Source organism: Trachypithecus francoisi, unplaced genomic scaffold (assembly GCF_009764315.1).
Source record: "Trachypithecus francoisi isolate TF-2019V2 unplaced genomic scaffold, Tfra_2.0 Lachesis_group2, whole genome shotgun sequence".
Classification (NCBI taxonomy): domain Eukaryota; kingdom Metazoa; phylum Chordata; class Mammalia; order Primates; family Cercopithecidae; genus Trachypithecus; species Trachypithecus francoisi.
Window position 1 is genome coordinate 94,141,083 of NW_022681465.1, and position 23,378 is coordinate 94,164,460.

At 39.0% G+C, this 23,378-nt stretch overlaps 1 protein-coding gene across 3 annotated transcripts in view; it reads left to right on the forward strand.

Annotated features, from left to right (window-relative positions):
* The window catches only part of IPO11 (importin 11), a 229,452-nt gene that overhangs the window by 91,108 nt on the left and 114,966 nt on the right, over positions 1-23,378 (forward strand). For all 3 annotated transcript variants that reach the window (XM_033179672.1, XM_033179675.1, XM_033179673.1), the window contains 2 exons: positions 759-875; positions 8,279-8,392. In XM_033179672.1, coding sequence (XP_033035563.1) covers positions 759-875; positions 8,279-8,392 — 231 coding nt within the window. The remainder of the gene's footprint in view (positions 1-758; positions 876-8,278; positions 8,393-23,378) is intronic.

Consider the following 23,378-nt stretch of genomic DNA (forward strand, 5'->3'; position numbering starts at 1 on the left):
TGGTGAGGGGAATAGATAGGGAAGCTTGTAAAGCAGTGATCTTGCTTTAATAAAATAATCACTATAGACATTTTTGGATGAAAGAAATGTGTTGCAGAAGTGTGTACTAAAATGAGCCATATATCTGAAAGAACAAATTCTTGCTTTATGTAAGTGTGATTTGTTAGTTTGTAACGTAATTTTCATAATATAGGAGTTCACAACCAGACATAGGGTATTTGTTTTTGATTTCCCAATACGAACTATTCTGCCATTTTTAGAATAACAAGTTATATCTATAAAATATATATCTTCATACAATGTATGTTAAGGGCCTCATCAGATAGCTGGCATGTGAGTGCAATAATGTCTTTTTGCTGTAATGATCAGGTCTTGCAAAACAAAACATTCTGTGATTGGCAGCGGGCATATATGGAAGAACAGTGACAAGGCACTGTTAATAGTTTAGTTAACAGTATAAAATTTAAACAGACATAGCTTAGACAATATTCCTCTAAACATTATTCGGTTTGTGGATAAGTTAAATTCTGAAATGGACACATTCAGCAGCAATGAAGAAAGAAAACACTTTGTAAAACAATATGTAAAATACTGGTAGCTTAAACAATTTCAGGTTGTTTAGGTAATGCCAAGCTTTTGGCTTTCTGTGTATTTGACTTACTGCTTTGACATTATGATTTACTTCTTACTTCTGTTCATATGAATGTCTTTCATTTCTGTTCTAAACCTTTTTTATTTTATTTCTTTTTAAACTGCAGTATTTGGAAACCATGTTCACACTACTTTTTCAGTTATTGCAGCAAGTTACAGAATGTGACACAAAGATGCACGTTTTGCATGTCCTTTCTTGTGTGATCGAAAGAGTCAACATGCAGGTAATTATATTGTAAAACATGAAAATAAATGACAGGTGGGTAGAATATATGTAGAATTCATTAATATCCTTGACTACATTGTTTAAGAGTTAAAACATTAATTGAAATGCTTCTAACTTATAGACTGTGGTTTCAGTTATGTATTATTCAAAATTGACATTTATATTCGATTTTTAAAAAATGCCTAAGAAAATTAAAATATGAAAAAAAATTGAATCATCAATGTAGAGGTGTTCATAAAGCAGAATTTTACATATTTTAGAAGATCCAGCCAGTGTAAAATTCCGTGTTTGAGGGCATAGCCACAAGTGTCCATCAGCAAGACTTCTGGGAAGTCTGTTATTTTTACCTTAAAAATTAAGTATTTTTTGTAGTCTGGTCTGCATTGTATTTACATGTGGCTTAATGTAAAAATGAGGTGTAATGCTCTTAACGGTTTAGTTATTCAGCTTCCCCTGTCACTCTGAATCTTTGTGGAAATTGTTAATCCGGATAACCACACTATAATTATCCTTGTGACTTCCTATATTCTAGTTCACCATTGCATATCCTTGTTTGGAAAGCACTGAAGCAAATCTGTGATTTGCATTGTATTAGGAAAGATAATTGATATGGATTTCACAGACTTAGCGTTTACTCTTGGATCTGCTGTTAGTGAATTGTGACACCATGAGCAGATTTATTAATTCTAAAGCAATTGATGAGAATAGCTATTAATTATTGAGTAATGACAACATACTGACATATGTGCTACATGCTTTGCATATATTTCTCATTTAGTTGTCACAAAAAACTTGAGGTAGGAGTTAGAATTTATTGTCTCAAACAATATGAGACTTGAAGAAACTTCTCAAAGTTCACATATTTTAATGGCACTGCCAGTACTTTAAGCATAATGTGACTCCTGTGGTAGGGTTGAGTCACTGTTAATCATTTGAAACAGATCTGGTTACCGGTGTCTAAAAGTAGTAATATCTTGCATGATTCTTAGTACTTGGTGTTCTTAATACATTAATCACATTAATTCATTTGATGGTGTTTTTTAAACAACATTGAGAGAGTTTGTCACACAGAGTTCCTTGCAACTGTTTTAAGAACTCATTTTAAGTCCTTGCCTCTGCTGTTTAGTTTGGGCAAAGTCTTTAACCTTGTGTCCTCATGTATAAAATGGTAAAGATAATTCTGAACTCACTTAACTTAGGATTTCATGAGCATGAAATTATTATACATCTCCAATATGCTTCAGAGTACTATAAAGTTGCAATAAATTGTTTAAAAAGTTGATTATAAAAACAAGATTTGGCCATTTTCTGTAATTTTATTTAGAAATATATGGTGGATGGAAATTTCTTAAATAAAACTTTTTTTTTTTTTTTTAAATAGAAATGGATCTCCTTTCCTTTGTCTCCCCAAACTTTGAATTAAAACTTTTTCTCCGAAAGTTTGTTATTCTTTTGGCTTATAAATTAATGCTTTTGTGTTTCTGTCTGTACTCATCTTTCGGAACACAAATAGCCTAAGCAGCTTATGTGCCTGTATCATGAGAAAGTAACAATAAGATATAGTTATTCAATAGCATTTTTGTTTTTCAAAACTCATACTAAATAGGAAATGGTTAAAAAATATTTTCAGTTGTCTGATTCTTTAACTTTTTTCCTACCTTAACCTTTGATCAACCTATCATTTTTATCTTTGTTGCATATATCCCTTAACTCTCTTTCATATGCCAAATTTGATGTTTGTCCATGAGGCAGCAAACTTTTAAAAAATGTTAACAAATTTTATCTTTTTTGAGACGAAGTCTCGCTCTGTCATGTCAGGCTGGAGTGCAGTGGCTCAACTCAGCTGACTGCACCCTCCGCCCTGATCCCCTGGGTTCAAGTGATTGTTGTCCTCAGCCTCCTGAGTAGTAGCTTGGATTACAGGCGTGCTATCATGCCTGGCTAATTTTTTTTTTTTTGTATTTTTTGTAGAGATGGGGTTTTGCCAGTTTAACTGGGCTGGTCTCAAACTCCTGGGCTCAAGGGATGCACTGCCTTGGCCTTCCAAAGTGCTGGGATTACAGATGAGAACCACCGCAGCCGGCCAGAATTATGTTTTTGATATTAGGCAGCAAACATTTTGAGCCATCTTACAATAGTGCTTTCTTCTTATTCTTCTTTCTTCTTTCTTCTTTCTTCTTCCTTCTTCCTTCTTCTTTCATCTTTCTTCTTTCTTTTTCCTTCTTCCTTCTTCTTCCTTCTTCTTCTTTCTTCCTTCTTCCTTCTTCTTTCTTCTTCTTTCTTCTTTCTTCTCTTCTTCTTCTTCTTCTCTTCTTCTTCCTCCTCCTCCTCCTCCTCCTCCTCCTCCCCTCCTCCTCCTTCTTCTTCTTCCTTTCTTTCTTTTCTTTCTCCTTCTCCTTCTCCTTCCTTCCTTCCTTTTTCTTCTTCTTCTTCTTCTCCTTCCTTCCTTCCTTCCTCCTCCTCCTCCTCCTCCTCTTCTTCTTCTTCTTCTTCCTTCTTCCTTCTTCCTTCTTCCTTCTTCCTCCTTCTTCCTTCTTCTTCCTTCTTCTTCTTCCTCCTCCTCCTTCTTCTTCTCTTCTCCTTCTCCTTCTTTCTTCGTCCTCTTCCTCTTCTTCCTCTTCCTCTTCTTCTTTCTTCCTCTTCCCCTTCCCCTTCCCCTCCTCCTCCTCCTTCTTCTTCTTTCTTCTTCTTCTTCTTCTTTCTTCTTCTTCTTCCTCCTCCTCCTTCCTCCTCCTCCTTCCCCCCCTCCTCCTTCCTCCTCCTCCTTCCTCCTCCTTCTTCCTTCTTCTTCTTCTCCTTCTCCTTCTTTTCTTCTCCTTCTCCTCCTCCTCCTCCTTCTCCTTCCTTCCTTTCTCCTTCTCCTTCTTCCTTCCTCCTTCCTTCCTTCCTTCCTTCCTTCTTCCTTCCTTTCCTTCTCCTTCCTTCCTTCTTCTTCCTTCTTCTTCCTTCCTTCCTCTTCTTCCTCTTCTTCTTCTTCTTCTTCCTTTCCTTCCTCCTTCTTCTTCCTTCCTTTCTCCTTCTCCTTCCTTCCTTCTTCTTCTCTTCTTCCTTCCTTCCTTCTTCCTTCTTTCCTTCTTCTCCTTCCTTCTTCTTTCTTCTTCTTCTCCTTCCTTCTTCCTTCCTTCCTTCCTTCTTCTTCCTTCTTCCTTCCTTCCTTTTTCTTCTTCTTCTTCTTCCTTCTTCCTTCCTTTCTCTTCTCCTTCTTCCTTCTTCCTTCCTTCCTTCCTCCTTCCTTCCTTTCTCTTCTTCTTCTTCCTTCTTCCTTCCTTCCTTCTTCTTCTTCCTTCTTCTTCCTCTTCTTCCTCTTCCTCTTCTTCCTCCTCTTCCTCTTCCTCTCCTCCCTCCTCCTCCTCCTCCTCCTCCTCCTCCTCCTTCTTCTTCTTTCTTCTTTCTTCCTTCTTCTTCTCCTTCTCCTTCCTTTGTCCTTCCTCCTTCCTCCTTTCTTCTTTCTTCCTTCTTCCTACTTCTTCTTCTTTTTTTTTTTTAAGTATACTTTAAGTTCCAGGGTACATGTGCACAAAGCGCAGGTTTGTTACATAAGTATACATGTGCCATGTTGGTTTGCTGCACCCATCATGTCGACAGTTACATAGGTATTTCTCCTAATGCTATCCCTCCCCCAGGCTCCCACCCCCCCTACCCCCACAGGCCCCAGTGTGTGATGTTCCCCGCCCTGTGTCCGTGTATTCTCATTGTTCCACTCCCACCTGTGAGTGAGAACATGTGGTGTTTGGTTTTCTGTCCTTGTGATAGTTTGCTGAGAATGATGGTAATGATAGACTGGATTAAGAAAATGTGGTGTATATACACCATGGAATACTACGCAACCATAGAAAAGGTTGAGCTCCTGTTCTTTGCAGGGACATGGATGAAGCTGGATACAATAGTGCTTTGTGACGCATACAGTTTAATTTTGAAGTTTCAGTAAAGTCACCGTCTTTGTACCGTAATGCACAATTAGTTGAATGTTGTCTTTACCTTTTGATAAAGTAGTTGAAAACTTACAATTCACTTTTCTAGTGCAGAGATCTTATAAATATGTAGTCAAAATAAATATGTAATCATCAGGGGTGGTATCAGGTGGTCTTCGGGCCTGTGCATTTCTGAAGTAAAAGAACAAAATTAAAGGAACTCTGTGAAATATAAAATACTCTGTTGAAAATTTTATCTAAAAGATGAGGTGTCTTTAGGAACTTAGGGTAATTTTTTTAACCCCAATGATAGAGCCCTCATTAAAGCATTTATTAGATTGTCACCTATTTGATTTTCATGTTTTCAGTGATATGAATTTAAGTGGAGCTTTACCTATATATGAATTAACTCATAAGGCTATAATACTCAAAGTGCTTCCCCTACACCCCCAATTATTTGGTAAGAACACTTAACATGAGATCCATCCTCTTAACAAAATTATAAGTGTAGAATATATTGTTGACTTTTGGTACAACATTCTATAGCAGAACCCTAAAGCTTATTCATCTTTTTTACCTGAAACTTTATGCCTATTGAATAGTAACTCATTTCCCCTTCCCTTTAGTCCCTGGCGATCACCATTCCACTCTTTGATTCTATTAATTCGACTATTTTAGATACCTCATACAAGTAGACTGGCAGTGTTTGTCATTCTGTAGTTTGTTGGATTTAGCATATTGTTTGCAAGGTTTATTGTCCCATATTGCAGAATTTCCTTTTAAGTCTGCATAGTTTGTATATGCAATTGCATATATAATATGACATATTCTTTATCCATTCATCTGTTAGTGGGTATTTAGGCTCCTTCCACATGTTAGCTACTGTGAATAGTGCTACAATAAACATGGTAGTGCTAATAATTTCTTTGGGATCCTGATTTCAGTTCTTTTGAATAAATGCCCAGAAATGGGATTGCTGGATAAAATGGTAGTTCTAGTTTTCATTTTTTTTTGGAAGCTCCATGCTACTTCCCACAGTGGCTGTAACATTTTGCATTCCTAGCACCAGTGTACAAAGGTACCAGTTTCTCCACACCATTGCCAACACTTGTGTTATCTTTTATTTTTGTTTTATAGTAGCCACCCTGACAGGCATGAGGTGATATCTCATTGTGGTTTTGACTTGCATTTCCCTAATGACTGCAGAAACTTTCGTAGTTCTGTGTGATTTTTAAAATTTTATGCAAATAATTGAAATTGTCCTTCCCTTAAAATCCTTGTGTTATAATCTTATTCAGAATTTTATATGGACAGTATTTTTTCTTTCACCTCTTTTCATTGAAAAATCTCAAAACCTACAAAAAAGTTATAAAAATAGATCAACACTCATATATCCTTCACTTCATTAGTAAGTTTCATCACACCACATTTGCTTTCTTTTTATCTATCCACATGTACAGATTGTTGTTGTAAAACTTTCAGTTTTAGTTGCAGACATCATGGTACTCTCTAGAATATTAGACCTCTCCTTCTTAAGAGATGTATGCTTCATTTCCTACATTATCATAACCGTGATTAGACTCAGGAAACTTAACACTGATGCAATAATATTATCTAATATCAAATTTATATAAATGAATATCAGTATTCAAATTTCCTCAGTTGCCCCATATAGCTAGCCTACCACCCCGCTGGCATATGTTTGGCTCTCATGTCCTTGCTCTGTTATTTTTAATGCCAATCTTTTTCTCTTTCCTTTTATATCTTTCACAGCACTCTGATTGATTTTTTTTTGTTCGTTTTTGTTTTCTGAGATGGAGTCTTGCTTTGTCACCCAAGCTAGAATGCAGTGGGGCTCTCTTGGCTCACTGCAGCCTCCACCTCCCAGATTCAAGTGATTCTCCTGCCTCAGCAGGAGTAGCAGGGATTACAGGTGTACACCACTATGCCCAGCTAATTTTTGTATTTTTAGTAGAGACGAGGTTTCACCATGTTGGCCAGGTTGATCTTGAACTCCTGACCTCAAGCGATCTGTCCTCCTTGGCCTCCCAAAATGCTGGGCATGAACCTCTCTGCCCAGCCTCCATGATTGATATTTGAAATTCTGTTTTTGTAGCATTAATTTTAATTTAGAACATTGTATATTCTAATGACAGCCAAGATTGGAATATAAATATTTTATGGCTTTTAAATGTAACTGGGTACTTTGGTTTTATTACCCCATTTGTAGTTTATAGTATGCATATCTTTTCTGCAATTTCTGGGAAAGTATACTCCCTATTTAAAACCAACACTACCTCATTTTCCTTACCATTAGATTGTGTTGTCATATGCTTATTTTTAGTTGAGTACGAATGAGTTAGATACTTTGAAATCTGCTTTTACTCATTAATTGGCCTGCTTTTATGAGCTCATTGGAGTGATCTTTGAGATAGAACACTTAGTAATGTTGAGTACATGTTCCAGAAATATTATTATAGTCAAATTTTGAAAATAAGATATTACATGATAAATATGTTACAATAAGGTAATACCTATCTTAATATTTATTCACTTATATCTTACTGAGATGTTTGGGCAAATATTTAACTTCTTGTTTTTCTGCATTCCCCACCAACACTTCCACCACCATGAGACGGGAGCAAATTCTCTAGCTGTTTGGCTACCCTTTTAGAGTATTTTACTAGCATAATAAAGAAACTCACGCTTTCTGGGAACATTTTAAATTTTAATCCATGATATTCAAGTAGATAGTAGTGAAGCTATGACGGTCTAGTGTTTTTATTTCATCCCCAAGGATACTCATAGCAATTTCAAATACTGGAGCTGAAACGCTGTCCAGCATCATTGTAGATCCATTTTACTTTTCAAGAAACTACTGTTAGACTGAGCTGTGCTTCAGGGTAAAATTTAAAATCTGATTAACTTAATCCATGGTGAGCTTATCAGTTTTATCCTTTGAAAATTTTTTTTCCTCTTGTGTTTCCACTGTACCTTGTATACACCTTCATCATGACACTTCTCCTTTTTCATTGTAAGGGTTTGTCTGGCTCTCTTTGTATCCTTTTCTTTCCAGTGCCTTGTGTTCAGGGCCTGAAACTTGGAAGGTATTTGTAGAATGAATGAATAAATGCTGACTTTTTAAAAAACAATAGTGTAATTTCCAATTTGGTAAGCTGTTTTATTAAAAAGGAGGATATAATGACATTTTCTGTTAACCTCTAAAGAATGTTTTTTTATATTCATAAGCGTTGTTTCATTCAGTACACTTGATAGTTGTTTAAAATTATTTTAAAATATTTACTATAGAGCCCTGGGCCTTTATGTAATGTCTAATTTTATTTCTTAAGGATGTAAGCTTAATACATTACATCTAATAAATATTAAATACGTGTTGCCTGGGACTTAATAGTGCTCTCAGTGTTTTTCAAAGTAAATTGCCTTCTTTACTAATAAAATTTTGTTGTTTCCTCTAATTATATTGTAATAGATACGACCATATGTGGGATGTTTGGTACAGTATTTGCCCCTCCTTTGGAAGCAGAGTGAAGAACACAATATGTTGAGATGTGCTATTTTGACAACCCTTATTCATCTTGTTCAGGTAAGTCACTTCTCCACAGGGTTTTTTTAGTGTAGTGGTTTTTTAAAAAAATTCTTTTAAACATTTAAAAATTGTTTTTATGTTATTTATGTTAATGGTAGTGAAAAACCTCACATATCATTTACTTTTTCCATGTGTGATCTAAACAGATTTAAAAACAGCTTTTGCATGCTTATTTTGGACTTTTTTTTGAGGATGTGAAAAATATTATTCACTTTTAAAGAAGATATCGTCTCCAGTAATGATAGACTCATGGTTCGTGCAGTCCATGGCACCATGCATGCAGTTTCCTTGGTGGTCAGGGCTTTTCTGCTTAAACATACTTTATGTTTTCACTCTTTTTCCTTGATTTAAAATACAAAATGTGCCTATTATAACTTGGGAAGGCAGGAAACCAGGTGAGTTGCTTTTAAGGGGAGACAAGTTAATTGGATTTCAGACATTGTGACTTTTGAGGTGTTGGGATGTGGTAGCAGATAGAGAGGAACCTGAAACTTCGAGCTGGACTGTAGTTCTCATTTGAACTGTTATAGTGAATCGTAGTCTCGTGAGAGTATGGAGAAAGAGCTCAAGGCCATGAGTCAGAATATATGTGTGGGGATGCTCAAGTGATTTTACTGACTTCACCCACAAGTTTGAGAAGTTTTCCAGTGGGGTAGAAATCAGAAGTACCCCTAAACTCAGAAGTACTACTCTAAAGCTTTCTAAAATTAGTTTAGAAAAAAACAGAAACTTTTCTCAGAAGCTTTGATACTTTTTTGAATTTGAGCTCATTGTTTCCATAAATGCTTTCTTTTTTATTTTTTTGTTTCTTTTTGAGATGGAGTCTCGTGGTGTCGCCCAGGCTGGAGCACAGTGGCGTGATCTTGGCTCACTGCAACCTCCGCCTCCTGGGTTCAAGCAAGTCTCCTGTCTCAGCCTCCCAAGTAGCTGGGATTACAGGCACACACCACCGTGCCTGGTTAATTTTTGTATTTTTAGTAGAGATGGTGTTTCACCATGTTGGCCAGGCTGATCTCAAACTCCTGACCTCAAGTGATCCCCCCACCTCAGGCTCCCAAAGTGCTAGGATTATAGTCGTGAGCCACCATGCCCGGCCCTTCCGTAAATGTTTATGGATGACTTTTAGTTACAGATTCCTATCTAAGGCAGTTTCAGATAAATAGTAATGCAAAATATTTTTAATGCACATTTCCCTATTTTTTTTTTTCTGTGGTAAAATACACACAGCATAAAATTTACCATTTTAACCACTTTTAAGTGTATGGTGAAGTGGTGTTAAATACATTCATAATGTTCAATTATCACTGCCATCCATCTCTGTAACTCTTTTTATGTTGTGAAACTGAAGCTGTACCATTAAACAGTAACTCCACAGCTCCATCACTAAAGCACTTTAAAAAAATAAGTGGCCCAGAATTTTCCTGTCTACCCTTTAATGCTTATGATTACTTTATAAAGATTATGTCCCTTTCATAGAAGAGGATGCAGACTAAGAGAAGGTTACTGACTAGCTTGTGAATGCATTTATAAGTAATAGAAAAATGAGTGACCCCAGACATTTTGTATTATAACAACCATCTCTGCCATTTTTTTTTTTTTTTTTTTTGAGACAGAATTTCACTCTTGTTGTCCAGGCTGGTGTGCAATGGCATGATCTTGGCTCACCGCAACCTCTGCCTCCTGGGTTCAGGCAGTTCTCCCGCCTCAACCTCCTGAGTAGCTGAGATTACAGGCATGCGCCACCATGCCTGGCTAATTTTTGTATTTTTAGTAGTAATGGGGTTTCTCCGTGTTGGTCAGGGTGGTCTCTAACTACCGACCTCAGGTGATCTGCCTGCCTTGGCCTCCCAAGGTGCTGGGATTACAGGCGTGAACCACCTCTCCTGGCCTCCAAAATGTATTTTTAAGCTCAACTTGGGAGTTTTGTGAGGGACATGTGACAAAACACCAGCTTTTATGTCTGCTCAGGCAGTGTTACTTCAAGTTGTCTCAGGAAGTCAGTAACTCTTGTGGAATGTTAGGCCTATTTTCGTTAATCATAACATTTAAGTACCCGGTATATTTATAGAGGCCAAGAGTGCAAGGTTCAACCAAGTAGTATTCTACCCTTTTTGGAGAAAGCATATAACATTTCATACCAAAATTGAGACTGTAGCTTAAAATATATTTTTCAGCCATTTGGGAAGATTATACTAAAGTTTATTGGTTGGCCAGGCACTGTGGCTTACGCCTGTAATCCCAGCATTTTTGGGAGGCCGAAGTGGGCAGACAGCTGAGGTCAGGAGTTCAAGACCAGCCTGGCAAACATGGTTAAACCCTGTGCCTACTAAAAATACAAAAATTAGGCTGGGCACAGTGGCTCACGCTTGTAATCCCAGCACTTTAGGAGGCGAGTGGATCGTGAGGTCAGGAGATTGAGACCATCCTGGCCAACATGGTGAAACCCCGTCTCTACCAAAAATATAAAACTTAGCCAGGTGTCGTGGCACATGCCTGTAGTCCCAGCTACTTGGGAGGTTGAGGCAGGAGAATCGCTTGAACCCGAGAGGCTGAGGCTGCAGTGAGCTGAGATCGCGCCACTGTACTCCAGCCTGGGTGACGGAGCAAGACTCCGTCTCAAAAAAAAAAAAAAACCCAAAAATTAACTGGGTGTGGTGGCACACACTTGTAGTCCCAGCTGTTTGGGAGGGCCAGGTGGGAGAATTGCTTGAACCCAGGAGGTGGAGGTTGCAGTGAGCCGAGATTGTGCCACTGCACTCTAGCCTGGGTGACAGAGTTAGACCCTGTCTCAAAAATTAAAAAAAAAATTTACTGGTAAATTTGCTTTCTTGCAAAATACTGCTATCATTTGGCTTTTGACACATCACAGACATTAGTGTGAGTTTCTGTATGTTTTTGTTTTCGTTTTTTTAAACCTGGAAATCCAGATTCTGGTAGTCTTTAAAGAGAGTGGTCACTGGGTGAAAATAAACTTTCTAGTCTGCATAGTTGAACTTAGAGGAAGTAGATATTCTTTCATACACTAAACATTTATTGAGAACCTGCAATGTGCAATACAGGGTAATAGGCAGTGGGCTACAGAACAGAAATGAATAGAATGGGATCTCTGTGTGGGTGACTGTCTAGGGAAATACTGAATAAGTGTGTTAATTGCCCTTTTAGCAATTAAGAACATTTTGCTATTGGGGGTACATGGCCAATTCCCTGTGTCACACGGAGGGTGAGGTGGGGCACATTAGGGAAGGCCTCCTGACGGAGGTGTTACTCAAATTGTGGTGTTGTTAAATAGTGTTAAACAAGAAGTGTTATTTAGATGGTGGTTTAGCAATGAGAGCGGTAAAGGTATTTTAGACATATGAACCGGCATGTGTAAAACTCCGTAAGCATTAGAGAATGCAGTACAATTTATTTTTTTAAGGTTCATATACTGATCAGTTTTCATGTTGATAGATAAAGGAGTTAGTTCTTAAAGATTTTTCAAATGAAAACTATCGGTACCCTGCTCCGCCTCCTCATTTCCTTTTTGGTGGAAGAATCCACTGTCAACTCTTAAAGCCAGATCATAGGTTTCTCAGTCTTTCTCACTGTAACATATTGTTGATTACTGATTTAAGCATTGTAGTCATTATTTCTTGACTTCCCTGCATAGAAGATGAAAATGTAATTCTTTTGTACCCCTGTGTCCTTCCTATTCTACCATCCTCCCAGTATACTTGATGGTATAAAGACTGTTGAAGGCGTATATCATTATGTCATGATTAATTTTATTTCTTATACTTAGTATTTCCAACCTCCACCCTTGTATTAATAATTTTGTTTGCTTAGTGTTCTGAGAAAGTACCATAAACTTGGTGGCTTAAAACAATATGCATTTATTAGCTCATAGTTATGTAAGTTAGAAACCTGGGCATGCCATGTCTGAATTCTCTGATTAGAGTTTAGTGGACTGAAATTGAGGTGACTGCCAGAATAAGTTCTTAGCTGGAGGCTTTGGGGAAGAATCTGTTTCCATACTCATTCAGCTTGTTGGCAGAATTTAGGTTGTTGATTTGTAGGACTAAGGTCCCAGTTTACTTGCTAGCTGTCATCTAGGGTCCCCTCTCGTTCCCAAGTCCAGCCACATTCTTTGACACATAGCCCCTTTCATGTTCAAAGTCAGTGGAGACATTCTCAAATGTCAAATCCCCTGAGGGTTTTAATCTGTGACCTCCCTTTATGCCACTAGCTAGAGAATACTCTCTTTTAAAGGGCTCTTGTGAGTAGGTCAGGCATACCTGGATAATTTTTCTATCTAAGGTCCGTTGATTTGGGACTTTAATTACAACTGTAAATTATTTCTTCACAGTAGTACCTAGATTAGTGTTTGAATAACTAGGAAATGATGTGTGTACAGTAGTGGCCAAGAACCTAAGTGATCATCTTAGATTTCTGCTTAGTACACTTAGTTGTCTATGCAGTTGAACCTGTTCTTTTCACTTGTTATCTGCACATTTCCTCAGTGATGTTTTGTTACTTTCATCATTTTGAAGAGACATGACATTCTTTTTTTTTTTTTTTTTAAACACTTTAAATTCTAGGGTACATGTGCACAATGTGCAGGATTGTTACATATGTATACATGTGCCATGTTGTGCTGCACCCATTAACTCGTCATTTACATGAGGTATTTCTCCTAATGTTATCCCTCCCCGCTTCCCCCACCCCATGACAGGCCCCAGTATGTGATGTTCCCCACCCTGTGTCCAAGTTTTCTCATTGTTCGGTTCCCACCTATGAGTGAGAACATGCGGTGTTTGGTTTTCTGTCCTTGCGATAGTTTGCTCAGAATAGTGGTTTCCACTTTCATCCTTGTCTGTACAAAAGGACATGAACTCATCCTTTTTAGTGGCCGCATAGTATTCCATGGTGTATATATGCCACATTTTCTTAATCCAGTCTATCATTGATAGACATTTGGGTTGCTTCCAAGTCTTTGCTATTGTGAATAGTGCCGCAATGAACATACGTGTGCATGTGTCTTTATAGCAGCATGATTTATAGTCCTTTGGGTATATATGCAGTAATGGGATGGCTGGGTCATATGCTACTTACTAGTCCTAGGTCCTTGAGGAATCACCAGACTGTTTTCCATAATGGTTGAACTAGTTTACATTCCCACCAACAGTGTAAAAGTGTTCCTGTTTCTCCACATCCTCTCCAGCACCTGTTGTTTCCTGACTTTTTAATGATTGCCATTCTAACTGGTGTGAGATGGTGTCTCATTGTGGTTTTGATTTGCATTTCTCTGATGGCCAGTGATGATGAGCATTTTTTCATGTGTCTGTTGGCTGTATGAATGTCTTCTTTTGAGAAATGTCTGCTCATATCCCTTGCCCACTTTTTGATGAGGTTGTTTGTTTTTTTCTTGTAAATTTGTTTGGGTTCTTTGTGGGTTCTGGATATTAGCCCTTCGTCAGATGAGTAGATTGCAGAAATTTTCTCCCATTCTGTAGGTTGCCTGTTCACTCTGGTGCTAGTTTCTTTTGCTGTGCAGAAGCTCTTTAGTTTAATTAGATCCCATTTGTCAATTTTGGCTTTTGTCGCCGTTGCTTTTGGTGTTTTAGACATGAAATCCTTGCCCATGCCTATGTCCTGAATGGTATTACCTAGGTTTTCTTCTAGGGTTTTTATAGTATTAGGTCTAACATTTAAGTCTCTAATCCATCTTGAATTAATTTTCGTATAAGGAGTAAGGAAAGGATCCAGTTTCAGCTTTCTACTTATGGCTAGCCAATTTTCCCAGCACCATTTATTAAATAGGGAATCCTTTCCCCATTTCTTGTTTTTGTCAGGTTTGTCAAAGATCAGATGGCTGTAGATGTGTGGTATTATTTCTGAGGACTCTGTTCTGTTCCATTGGTCTATATCTCTGTTTTGGTACCAGTACCATGCTGTTTTGGTTACTGTAGCCTTGTAGTATGGTTTGAAGTCAGGTAGCGTGATGCCTCCAGCTTTGTTCTTTTGACTTAGGATTGTCTTGGCAATGCGGGCTCTTTTTGGGTTCCATATGAACTTTAAAGCACTTTTTCCCAATTCTGTGAAGAAAGTCATTGGTAGCTTGATGGGGATGGCATTGAATCTAGAAATTACCTTGGACAGTGTGTCCATTTTCACAATATTGATTCTTCCTATCCATGAGCATGTGTGTTCTTCCATTTGTTTGTGTCCTCTTTGATTTCACTGAGCAGTGGTTTGTAATTCTCCTTGAAGAGGTCCTTTACATCCCTTGTAAGTTGGATTCCTAGGTATTTTATTCTCTTTGAAGCAATTGTGAATGGAAGTTCATTCCTGATTTGGCTCTCTGTTTGTCTGTTACTGGTGTATAAGAATGCTTGTGATTTTTGCATGTTGATTTTGTATCCTGAGACTTTGCTGAAGTTGCTTATCAGCTTGAGATTTTGGGCTGAGACGATGGGGTTTTCTATATATACAGTCATGTCATCTGCAAACAGGGACAATTGGACTTCTTCTTTTCCTAACTGAATACCCTTGATTTCTTTCTCTTGCCTGATTGCCCTAGGCAGAACTTCCAACACTATGTTGAATAGGAGTGGTGAGAGAGGGCATCCCTGTCTTGTGCCAGTTTTCAAAGGGAATTTTTCCAGTTTTTGCCCATTCAGTATTATACTGGCTGTGGGTTTGTCATAAATAGCTCTTATTATTTTGAGATACGTTCCGTCAATACCGAATTTATTGAGAGTTTTTAGCTTGAAGGGCTGCTGAATTTTGTCAAAGGCCTTTTCTGCATCTATTGAGATAATCATGTTGTTTTTGTCTTTGGTTCTGTTTATATGCTGGATTATGTTTATTGATTTGCATGTGTTGAACCAGCCTTGCATCCCAGGAATGAAGCCCACTTGATCCTGGTGGATAAGCTTTTTGATGTGCTGCTGAATCCGGTTTGCCAGTATTTTATTGAGGATTTTTGCATCGATGTTCATCAGGGATATTGGTCTAAAATTCTCTTTTTTTGTTGTGTCTCTGCCAGGCTTTGGTATCAGGATGATGTTGGCCTCCTAAAATGAGTTAGGGAGGATTCCCTCTTTTTCTATTGATTGGAATAGTTTGAGAAGGAATGGTACCAGCTCCTCCTTGTACCTCTGGTAGAATTCAGCTGTGAATCCATCTGGTCCTGGACTTTTTTTGGTTGGTAGGCTATTAATGATTGCCTCAATTTCAGAGCCTGCTATTGGTCTATTCAGGGATTCAGCTTCTTCCTGGTGTAATCTTGGGAGAGTGTTAAGTATCCAGGAAATTACCCATTTCTTCTAGATTTTCTAGTTGATTTGCGTAGAGGTGTTTATAGTATTCTCTCATGGTAATTTGTATTTCTGTGGGGTCGGTGGTGATATCCCCTTTATCATTTTTTATTGCATCCATTTGATTCTCCTCTCTTTTCTTCTTTATTAATCTTGCTAGCGGTCTATCAATTTTGTTTATCGTGTCAAGAAACCAGCTCCTGGATTCATTGATTTTTTTGGAGGACTTTTTGTGTCTCTATGTCCTTCAGTTCTGCTCTGATCTTCGTTATTTCTTGCCTTCTGCTAGCTTTTGAATGTGTTTGCTCTTGCTTCTCTAGTTCTTTTAATTGTGATGTTAGAGTGTCAGTTTTAGATCTTTCCAGCTTTCTCTTGTGGGCATTTAGTGCTATAGATTTCCCTCTACACACTGCTTTAAATGTGTCCCAGAGATTCTGGTATGTTGTATCTTTGTTCTCATTGGTTTCAAAGAACATCTTTAGTTCTGCTTCATTTCATTAGGTACCCAGTAGTCATTCAGGAGCAGGTTGTTCAGTTTCCATGTAGTTGAGCGGTTTTGATTGAGTTTCTTAGTCCTGAGTTCTAGTTTGATTGCACTGTGGTCTGAGAGACAGTTTGTTATAATTTCTGTTCTTGTACATTTGCTGAGGAGTGCTTTACTTCCAATTATGTGGTCAATTTTTGAATAAGTGCGATGTAGTGCTGAGAAGAATGTATATTCTGTTGATTTGGGGTGGAGAGTTCTTTTTTTTTTTTTTTTTTTTTTTTTTTTTTTTTTTTGAGAGCGGAGTCTCGCTGTGTCGCCCAGGCTGGAGTGCAGTGGCGCGATCTCGGCTCACTGCAAGCTCCGCCTCCCAGGTTCCCGCCATTCTCCCGCCTCAGCCTCCGAGTAGCTGGGACTACAGGCGCCCGCCGCCGCGCCCGCTAGTTTTTTGTATTTTTAGTAGAGACGGGGTTTCACCGTGTTAGCCAGGAGGGTCTCGATCTCCTGACCTCGTGATCCACCCGCCTCGGCCTCCCAAAGTGCTGGGATTACAGGCTTGAGCCACCGCGCCCGGCCTGGGGTGGAGAGTTCTGTAGATGTCTATTAGGTCCACTTGGTGCAGAGCTGAGTTCAGTTCCTGGATATCCTTGTTAACTTTCTGTCTCATTCTGTCTAATGTTGACAGTGGGGTGTTGAAGTCTCCCATTGTTATTGTATGGGAGTCTAAGTCTCTTTGTAAGTCTCTAAGGACTTGCTTTATGAATCTGGGTGCTCCTGTATTGGTTGCATATATCTTTAGGATAGTTAGCTCTTCCTGTTGAATTGATCCCTTTACCATTATGTAATGTCCTTCTTTGTGTCTTTTGATCTTTGATGGTTTAAAGTCTGTTTTATCAGAGACTAGTATTGCAACCCCTGCTTTTTTTGTTCTCCATTTGCTTGGTAGATCTTCCTCCATCCCTTTATTTTGAGCCTATGTATGTCTCTGCATGTGAGATGGGTCTCCTGAATACAGCAGACTGATGGATCTTGACTCTTTATCCAGTTTGGCAGTCTGTATCTTCTGATTGGACCATTTAGTCCATTTACATTTAAGGTTACTATTGTTATGTGTGAGCTTGATCCTGTCATTATGTTATTAACTGGTTATTTTGCTCGTTAGTTGATGCAGTTTCTTCCCAGCATCGATGGTCTTTACATTTTGGCATGTTTTTGCAATGGCTGATACCGGTTATTCCTTTCCATGTTTAGTGCTTCCTTCAGGAGCTCTTGTAGGGCAGGCCTGGTGGTGACAAAATCTCTAAGCATTTGCTTATCTGTAAAGGATTTTATTTCTCCTTCACTGATGAAACTTAGTTTGGCTGGATATGAAATTCTGGGTTGGAAATTCTTTTCTTCAAGAGTGTTGAATATCGGCCCCCACTCTCTTCTGGCTTGGAGAGTTTCTGCCGAGAGATCTGCTGTTAGTCTGATGGGCTTCCCTTTGTGGGTAACCCGACCTTTCTCTCTGGCTGCCCTTAACAGTTTTTCCTTCATTTCAACTTTGGTGAATCCGACAATTATGTGTCTTGGAGTTGCTCTTCTTGAGGAGTATCTTTGTGGCATTCTCTGCATTTCCTGAATTTGAATGTTGGCCTGCCTTACTAGGTTGGGGAAGTTCTCCTGGATGATATCCTGCAGAGTGTTTTCCAACTTGGTTCCATTTACCCCGTCACTTTCAGGCACCCCAATCAGACGTAGATTTGGTCTTTTCACATAATCCCATACTTCTTGAAGACTTTGTTCATTTCTTTTTCCTCTTTTTTCTTTAGACTCTCTTCTCGCTTCTTTTCATTCATTTGATCCTCAGTCGCTGATACTCTTTCTTCCAGTTGATCGAGTTGGTTACTGAAGCTTTGCATTTGTCACATATTTCTCATGTCATGGTTTTCATCTCTGTCAGTTCGTTTATAGCCTTCTCTGCATTGATTATTCTAGTTATCCATTCTTCTATTCTTTTTTCAAGGTTTTTAGTTTCTTTGCGTTGGGTACGTAATTCCTCCTTTAGCTCTGAGAATTTTGATGGACTGAAGCCTTCTTCTCTCAACTCATCAAAGTCATTCTCCGTCCAGCTTTGATCCGTTGCCGGTGATGAGCTGGGTTCCTTTGGAGGGGGAGGTGTGCTCTTATTTTTTGAATTTCCAGCTTTTCTGCCCTGCCTTTTCCCCATCTTTGTGGTTTTTTCTGCCTTTGGTCTTTGATAATGGTGACGTACTGATGGGGCTTTCGTGTGGGTGTCCTTCCTGTTTGTTAGTATTCCTTCTGACAGTCAGGACCCTCAGCTGTAGGTCTGTTGGAGTTTGCTTGACCCTGTTTGCCTGGGTATCAGCAGCAGAGGCTGCAGAAGATAGAATATTGCTGAACAGCGAGTGTACCTGTCTGATTCTTGCCTTGGAAGCTTCCTCTCAGGGGTGTACTCCACCGTGTGAGGTGTGGGGTTTTGGTCTGCCCCTAGTGGGGGATGTCTCCCAGTTAAACTACTCAGGGGTCAGGGACCCACTTGAGCAGGCAGTCTGTCTGTTCTCAGGTCTCAACTTCCGTGTTGGGAGATCCACTGCTCTCTTCAAAGCTGTCAGACAGGGTCATTTGCCTCTCCAGAGGTGTCTGCTGCTTTTTGTTTGTTTGTTTAGCTGTGCCCTGTCCCTAGAGGTGGAGTCTACAGAGACAGGCAGGCCTCCTTGAGCTGCTGTGGGCTCCACCCAGTTCAAGCTTCCCAGGGGCTTTGTTTACCTACTTAAGCCTCAGCAATGGCGTTCACCCCTCCCGCAGCCTCGCTGCTGCCTTGCCCTTAGTTCTCAGACTGCTGTGCTAGCAATGAGGGAGGCTCTGCAGGCATGGGACCCTCCCGGCCTGGTGTGAGATATAATTTCCTGGTGTGCCGTTTGCTAAGACCCTTGGTAAAGCACAGTATTGGGGTGGGAGTTACCCGATTTTCCAGGTGTTGTGTTTCTCAGTTCCCCTTGCTAGGAAAAGGGATTCCCTTCCCCGTTGCGCTTCCCAGGTGAGGTGATGCCTCGCCCTGCTTCAGCTCTTGCTGGTTGGGCTGCAGCAGCTGACCAGCACTGATTGTCCCACACTCCCTAAGATGAACCCGGTACCTCAGTTGAAAATGCGGAAATCACCCATCTTGTGTGTCTCTGGGAGCTGGAGACTGGAGCTGTTCCTGTTCGGCCATCTTGCTCCGCCCCCTCGCAGTGTTTTCTTTAATGCAGTGTTTTAATTACCAAAGATATTAATAATACATTTTTCTAAGTTTTCATCTCTGCCTGGTCTCTGTTTCTTTTAACGTGCTGTTTTCGTATTTAGTTTTTTTGTTTTCCGTTTTTCATAGCAAACATTTTAATCATATCTCTTGATCCTTGATTGCCTTCTCTTATTTACTTTACTTTCTATTATGAAAAGTTTGAGGCATATACAAAAAAGGAAGAAGAGTGTAATGAATCCTGAAGCATCACCCAACTTCAAGATCAGCATTTTGTCTGTATAAATTTAGGAGTGGACACTAAAAAGCTGAGTGGAAGGATTGTATGTGTGGTGTGGTGGGGAGGCTTGCTGATTGTGGTGGTTTTTTTCTTGAGACGGGATCTCACTCTGTTGCCCAGGCTGGAGTGCAGTGGTGTGATCTCTGCTCACCACAACCTCCGCCTCCAGAGTTCAAGTGATCCTCCTGCCTCAGCCTCCCTAGTAGCTGGGACTATAGGCGTACGCCACCATGCCTGACTAATTTTTGTGTATTTAATGGAGACAGTGTTTCATACTGTTGGCAAGGCTAGTCTCAAACACCTGACCTTAGCTGATCTGCCCACCTTGACCTCCCAAAGTGTTGGGATTACAGGTGTGAAGCACTGCTCCTGGCCATAATTGTATGTTTTCCTTTTAGAATGATCTCGTTGGGTTTTGTAGGAGAATGTTTTCGGGTTACTTTTTAAAGTCTTTCCTCAGTGAAAGACCCCTTAGTCTCCTGCCTGTTACATGCTGATGTAATCTTCCTGTTTTATGTCATATCCCTGTTCTTGATTACCTGGTATCTCCTTGTCTTGAAACCATCTGTTTTATCTTAGCAGAAAATAAATAGCTGGTTTTATGCTGGTTCAGAGGAGGGTCAGTTAGTTGTCTGTTTATGTATCTGGATGAGATCTTGGCATCAAACTGCTTTCTAAACATTTTCTAGAAGTCCTCTTATTATTAATAGTTCCTTTTCACTGTCCTCCAATCCTCTGTCCCCCAAATGCATGCATGCATGTGCACACACACCCCTCAAAATACCTGGTTCCATTAGTTCCTCAGTCTTTTTTCTGTAGTGTAAATCAGGTAGTTTTTCTTTTCCTGCCGCCCCCGCTGCATTTTAGTTTTGGTTTCTTAGTTAGCTAAATCAGTTAGCACTTGTCTTTCTTCCCAGCTTCCAAAGTGAATTACTTTTATCTCTTCTTATGCTGTCTTTGTATTTCTGTTTTTAGTTCTTTAAAAAAAGGGAAAAATCCTTCTGTATCCTTTTAGTTGGCTTTGGGAAAGAACAGTAGTAAATACATGTGTTGAAATTGTTCATCCGTTAGCTTTCTCCAGATGTTAACATAGTGATTTCTAACGCTGCTTTATTTGGTATAGCAGGAACGTAGAGTATAGGGCTTGTGTAGGGGGAACTGGTCAGGAAGGCTAAGTGAACATCTCTTGAAGGTCAGAGGAAGAAATGTTATTTTTATTTTAGAAAAGTAGTCAGGGCACCACTGAGGACACTAGTTTGGAAGAGGGTAAAACTAAGATCAAATAGACTAATTAGGAGACTGTTAATCAGAAAAAAGACGGGCGGATCACGAGGTCATGAGATCGAGACCATCCTGGCTAATACGGTGAAACCCCGTCTCTACTAAAAAATACAAAAAACTAGCCGGGCGACGTGGCGGGCGCCTGTAGTCCCAGCTACTCGGGAGGCTGAGACAGGAGAATGGCGTGAACCCGGGAGGCGGAGCTTGCAGTGAGCTGAGAGCTGGCCACTGCACTCCAGCCTGGGCGGCAGAGCCAGACTCCGTCTCAAAAAAAAAAAAAAAAGAAAAAAATGATGAGAACCTGAATTATGGAGAGAAGGGGAAAGATTTGAAAATATTTAGGAGATATTTCTTCTTCTTTGAAGAAGAAGAACCAGGAGGTACTTATGATATAATTTATCACTAGGTAATTAGTGATTCATGTCACTTGAGTTAGGAAATACAGGAAGAAGAACTGTGTTTTAGGAAGACCATACGTTGGTTCAGTGTTAGAGGTTGAGATGACGTTCTAGCTGATAATGTGCTGTAGTTTGTTAATTGTCTAGAGTTCAGAGACTTGTTTCAGAGATGATAGATTTGTGTATCATCAGTGTGTTCATGGGACATGAGAAGAGAGCCAAGGATACTACCCTGAGAATGGCCAGTATTTGGAGGGTGCTGTTTTTTGTTGTTGTTGTTTTTTTTTAACTTTCCTTTTGTGGAAATAATTATAGATTCATGGGACGTTTCAAGGATTGTATAGAGAAATCCCATGTATCCTTCACCCAATTTCTCCTTACATCTTATGTAATTATAGTAGAATATTAATTCTCCCCTCCTTAATTATTCCTGGTAGTTCTCTTATTTTAATAACTAATGAATTTATTTTTGAACTTTCAAAGTATTGTAGGCAATGTCTTGTAGTTACTGTGGACCCAAAGGGTGCTTACATTTACTTAAAGCTGCATATCAGGGATTGGACACATTCTTTAGCCACTAGAATTATAAGGTACTGAATCTCTTCAAGTGTTGATTAAAACAGTGTGTGTGTTTAGCAGTTGCTTACTTTAGTTTTGCTAATGATAGCATATTTTGAATATTGGAATACACACCTAAGTAAGTAGATAATTTTCCAAGGAAATTTTAAGCCTACTTGATAATCAAAATGAACTTGACTGTTTTTTTTTCTTAATATTCTTTCTTTTTCCTTTCGTGAAAGATTGAGCTATGTAGAGTGAAATTGAAGTGAGTTTTAAGGCCCAGTGTGTACTCCTGTTAAATAATGGTATTTTCATAATTCTCTTCCTTTGGAAAACTCCTTAATAAAGTCTTCCAAGTGGTTTTTCATTATAAAAAGGGCCAAAATTGTATTTAACATAAGTTCTGGAGATTTAATATACAGTGCAGTGACTATAGTTAAAAAATAATGTATTGTACACTGGAGAATTGCAGGTAAAATCCCAACAATTGAACTTAGTAGTATATGTCATCAAAAGGGGAATACATATATGCTATGTGGCCTTATAATTTGCTTTGAATTATATTGACATTTGAATTACTTCTTAGGTGAGGAGGTATTTGGTGATTTATTTGGTTTCCTTTTTGTGTTCATCAAATTATAGATATTATGTTTTACAGATTGACTTTTTACCCCTTTTGTTTTCTTCCAAAATACTTGCTGTGTAATATATTGAATCAACTCCCTAAGACAGTAATTCAGCAAACTAGAATTTTATATCAAAACTTATCTTCTTCTTCCATCTTTGTGTTCTTGATTCATTAAAAATATTATGAAAAATTCTTAAATACGTTGAAAAGATAACAAAAAACTCCTTTGCCATCATCCCAACATCATCCTTTTTCCTTTCCTGTATCTAAGAAGCAGTAACAGTTTTTTTCTGTTTGCGTCCAGAAACATTTTTGTGTATACCATATACAGATATCTAGATATTTTAAAAAATTCTTTGACATGTGGAATTGTTATACACACTTCTGCACCTTTTAAATTTGTTTGACAGTTTAAAATTATGTGTCAAATCCTCCCATCCTTGTGTGTGTGTGTGTGTGTGTGTGTGTGTGTGTGTGGTGAGGGAATGGACAGATTCTCGCTCTGTCATGTCGTTTGGAGTGCAGTGATGGGATCATAGCTCACTGACTGCAGCTTTGAACTCTAGGGCTCAAGCGATCCTCCTGCCTCAGTCTCCTGAGTAGCTGGGACTACAAGCAGGCAACACCATGCTTGGCTAACTTAAATATTTTTCAAGAACAGAGTCTTGCCATGTTGCCCAGACTGGTCTCCCAACTCCTGGCCTCCAGCAGCCCTCCTGCTTTGGCCTCCCAGTGAGTTGAGATGACAGGTGTGAGCCATGGTGTTCAGCCCCTAAAATCTTTTTTAATGGCTTTTCAATATTCTTGAATCT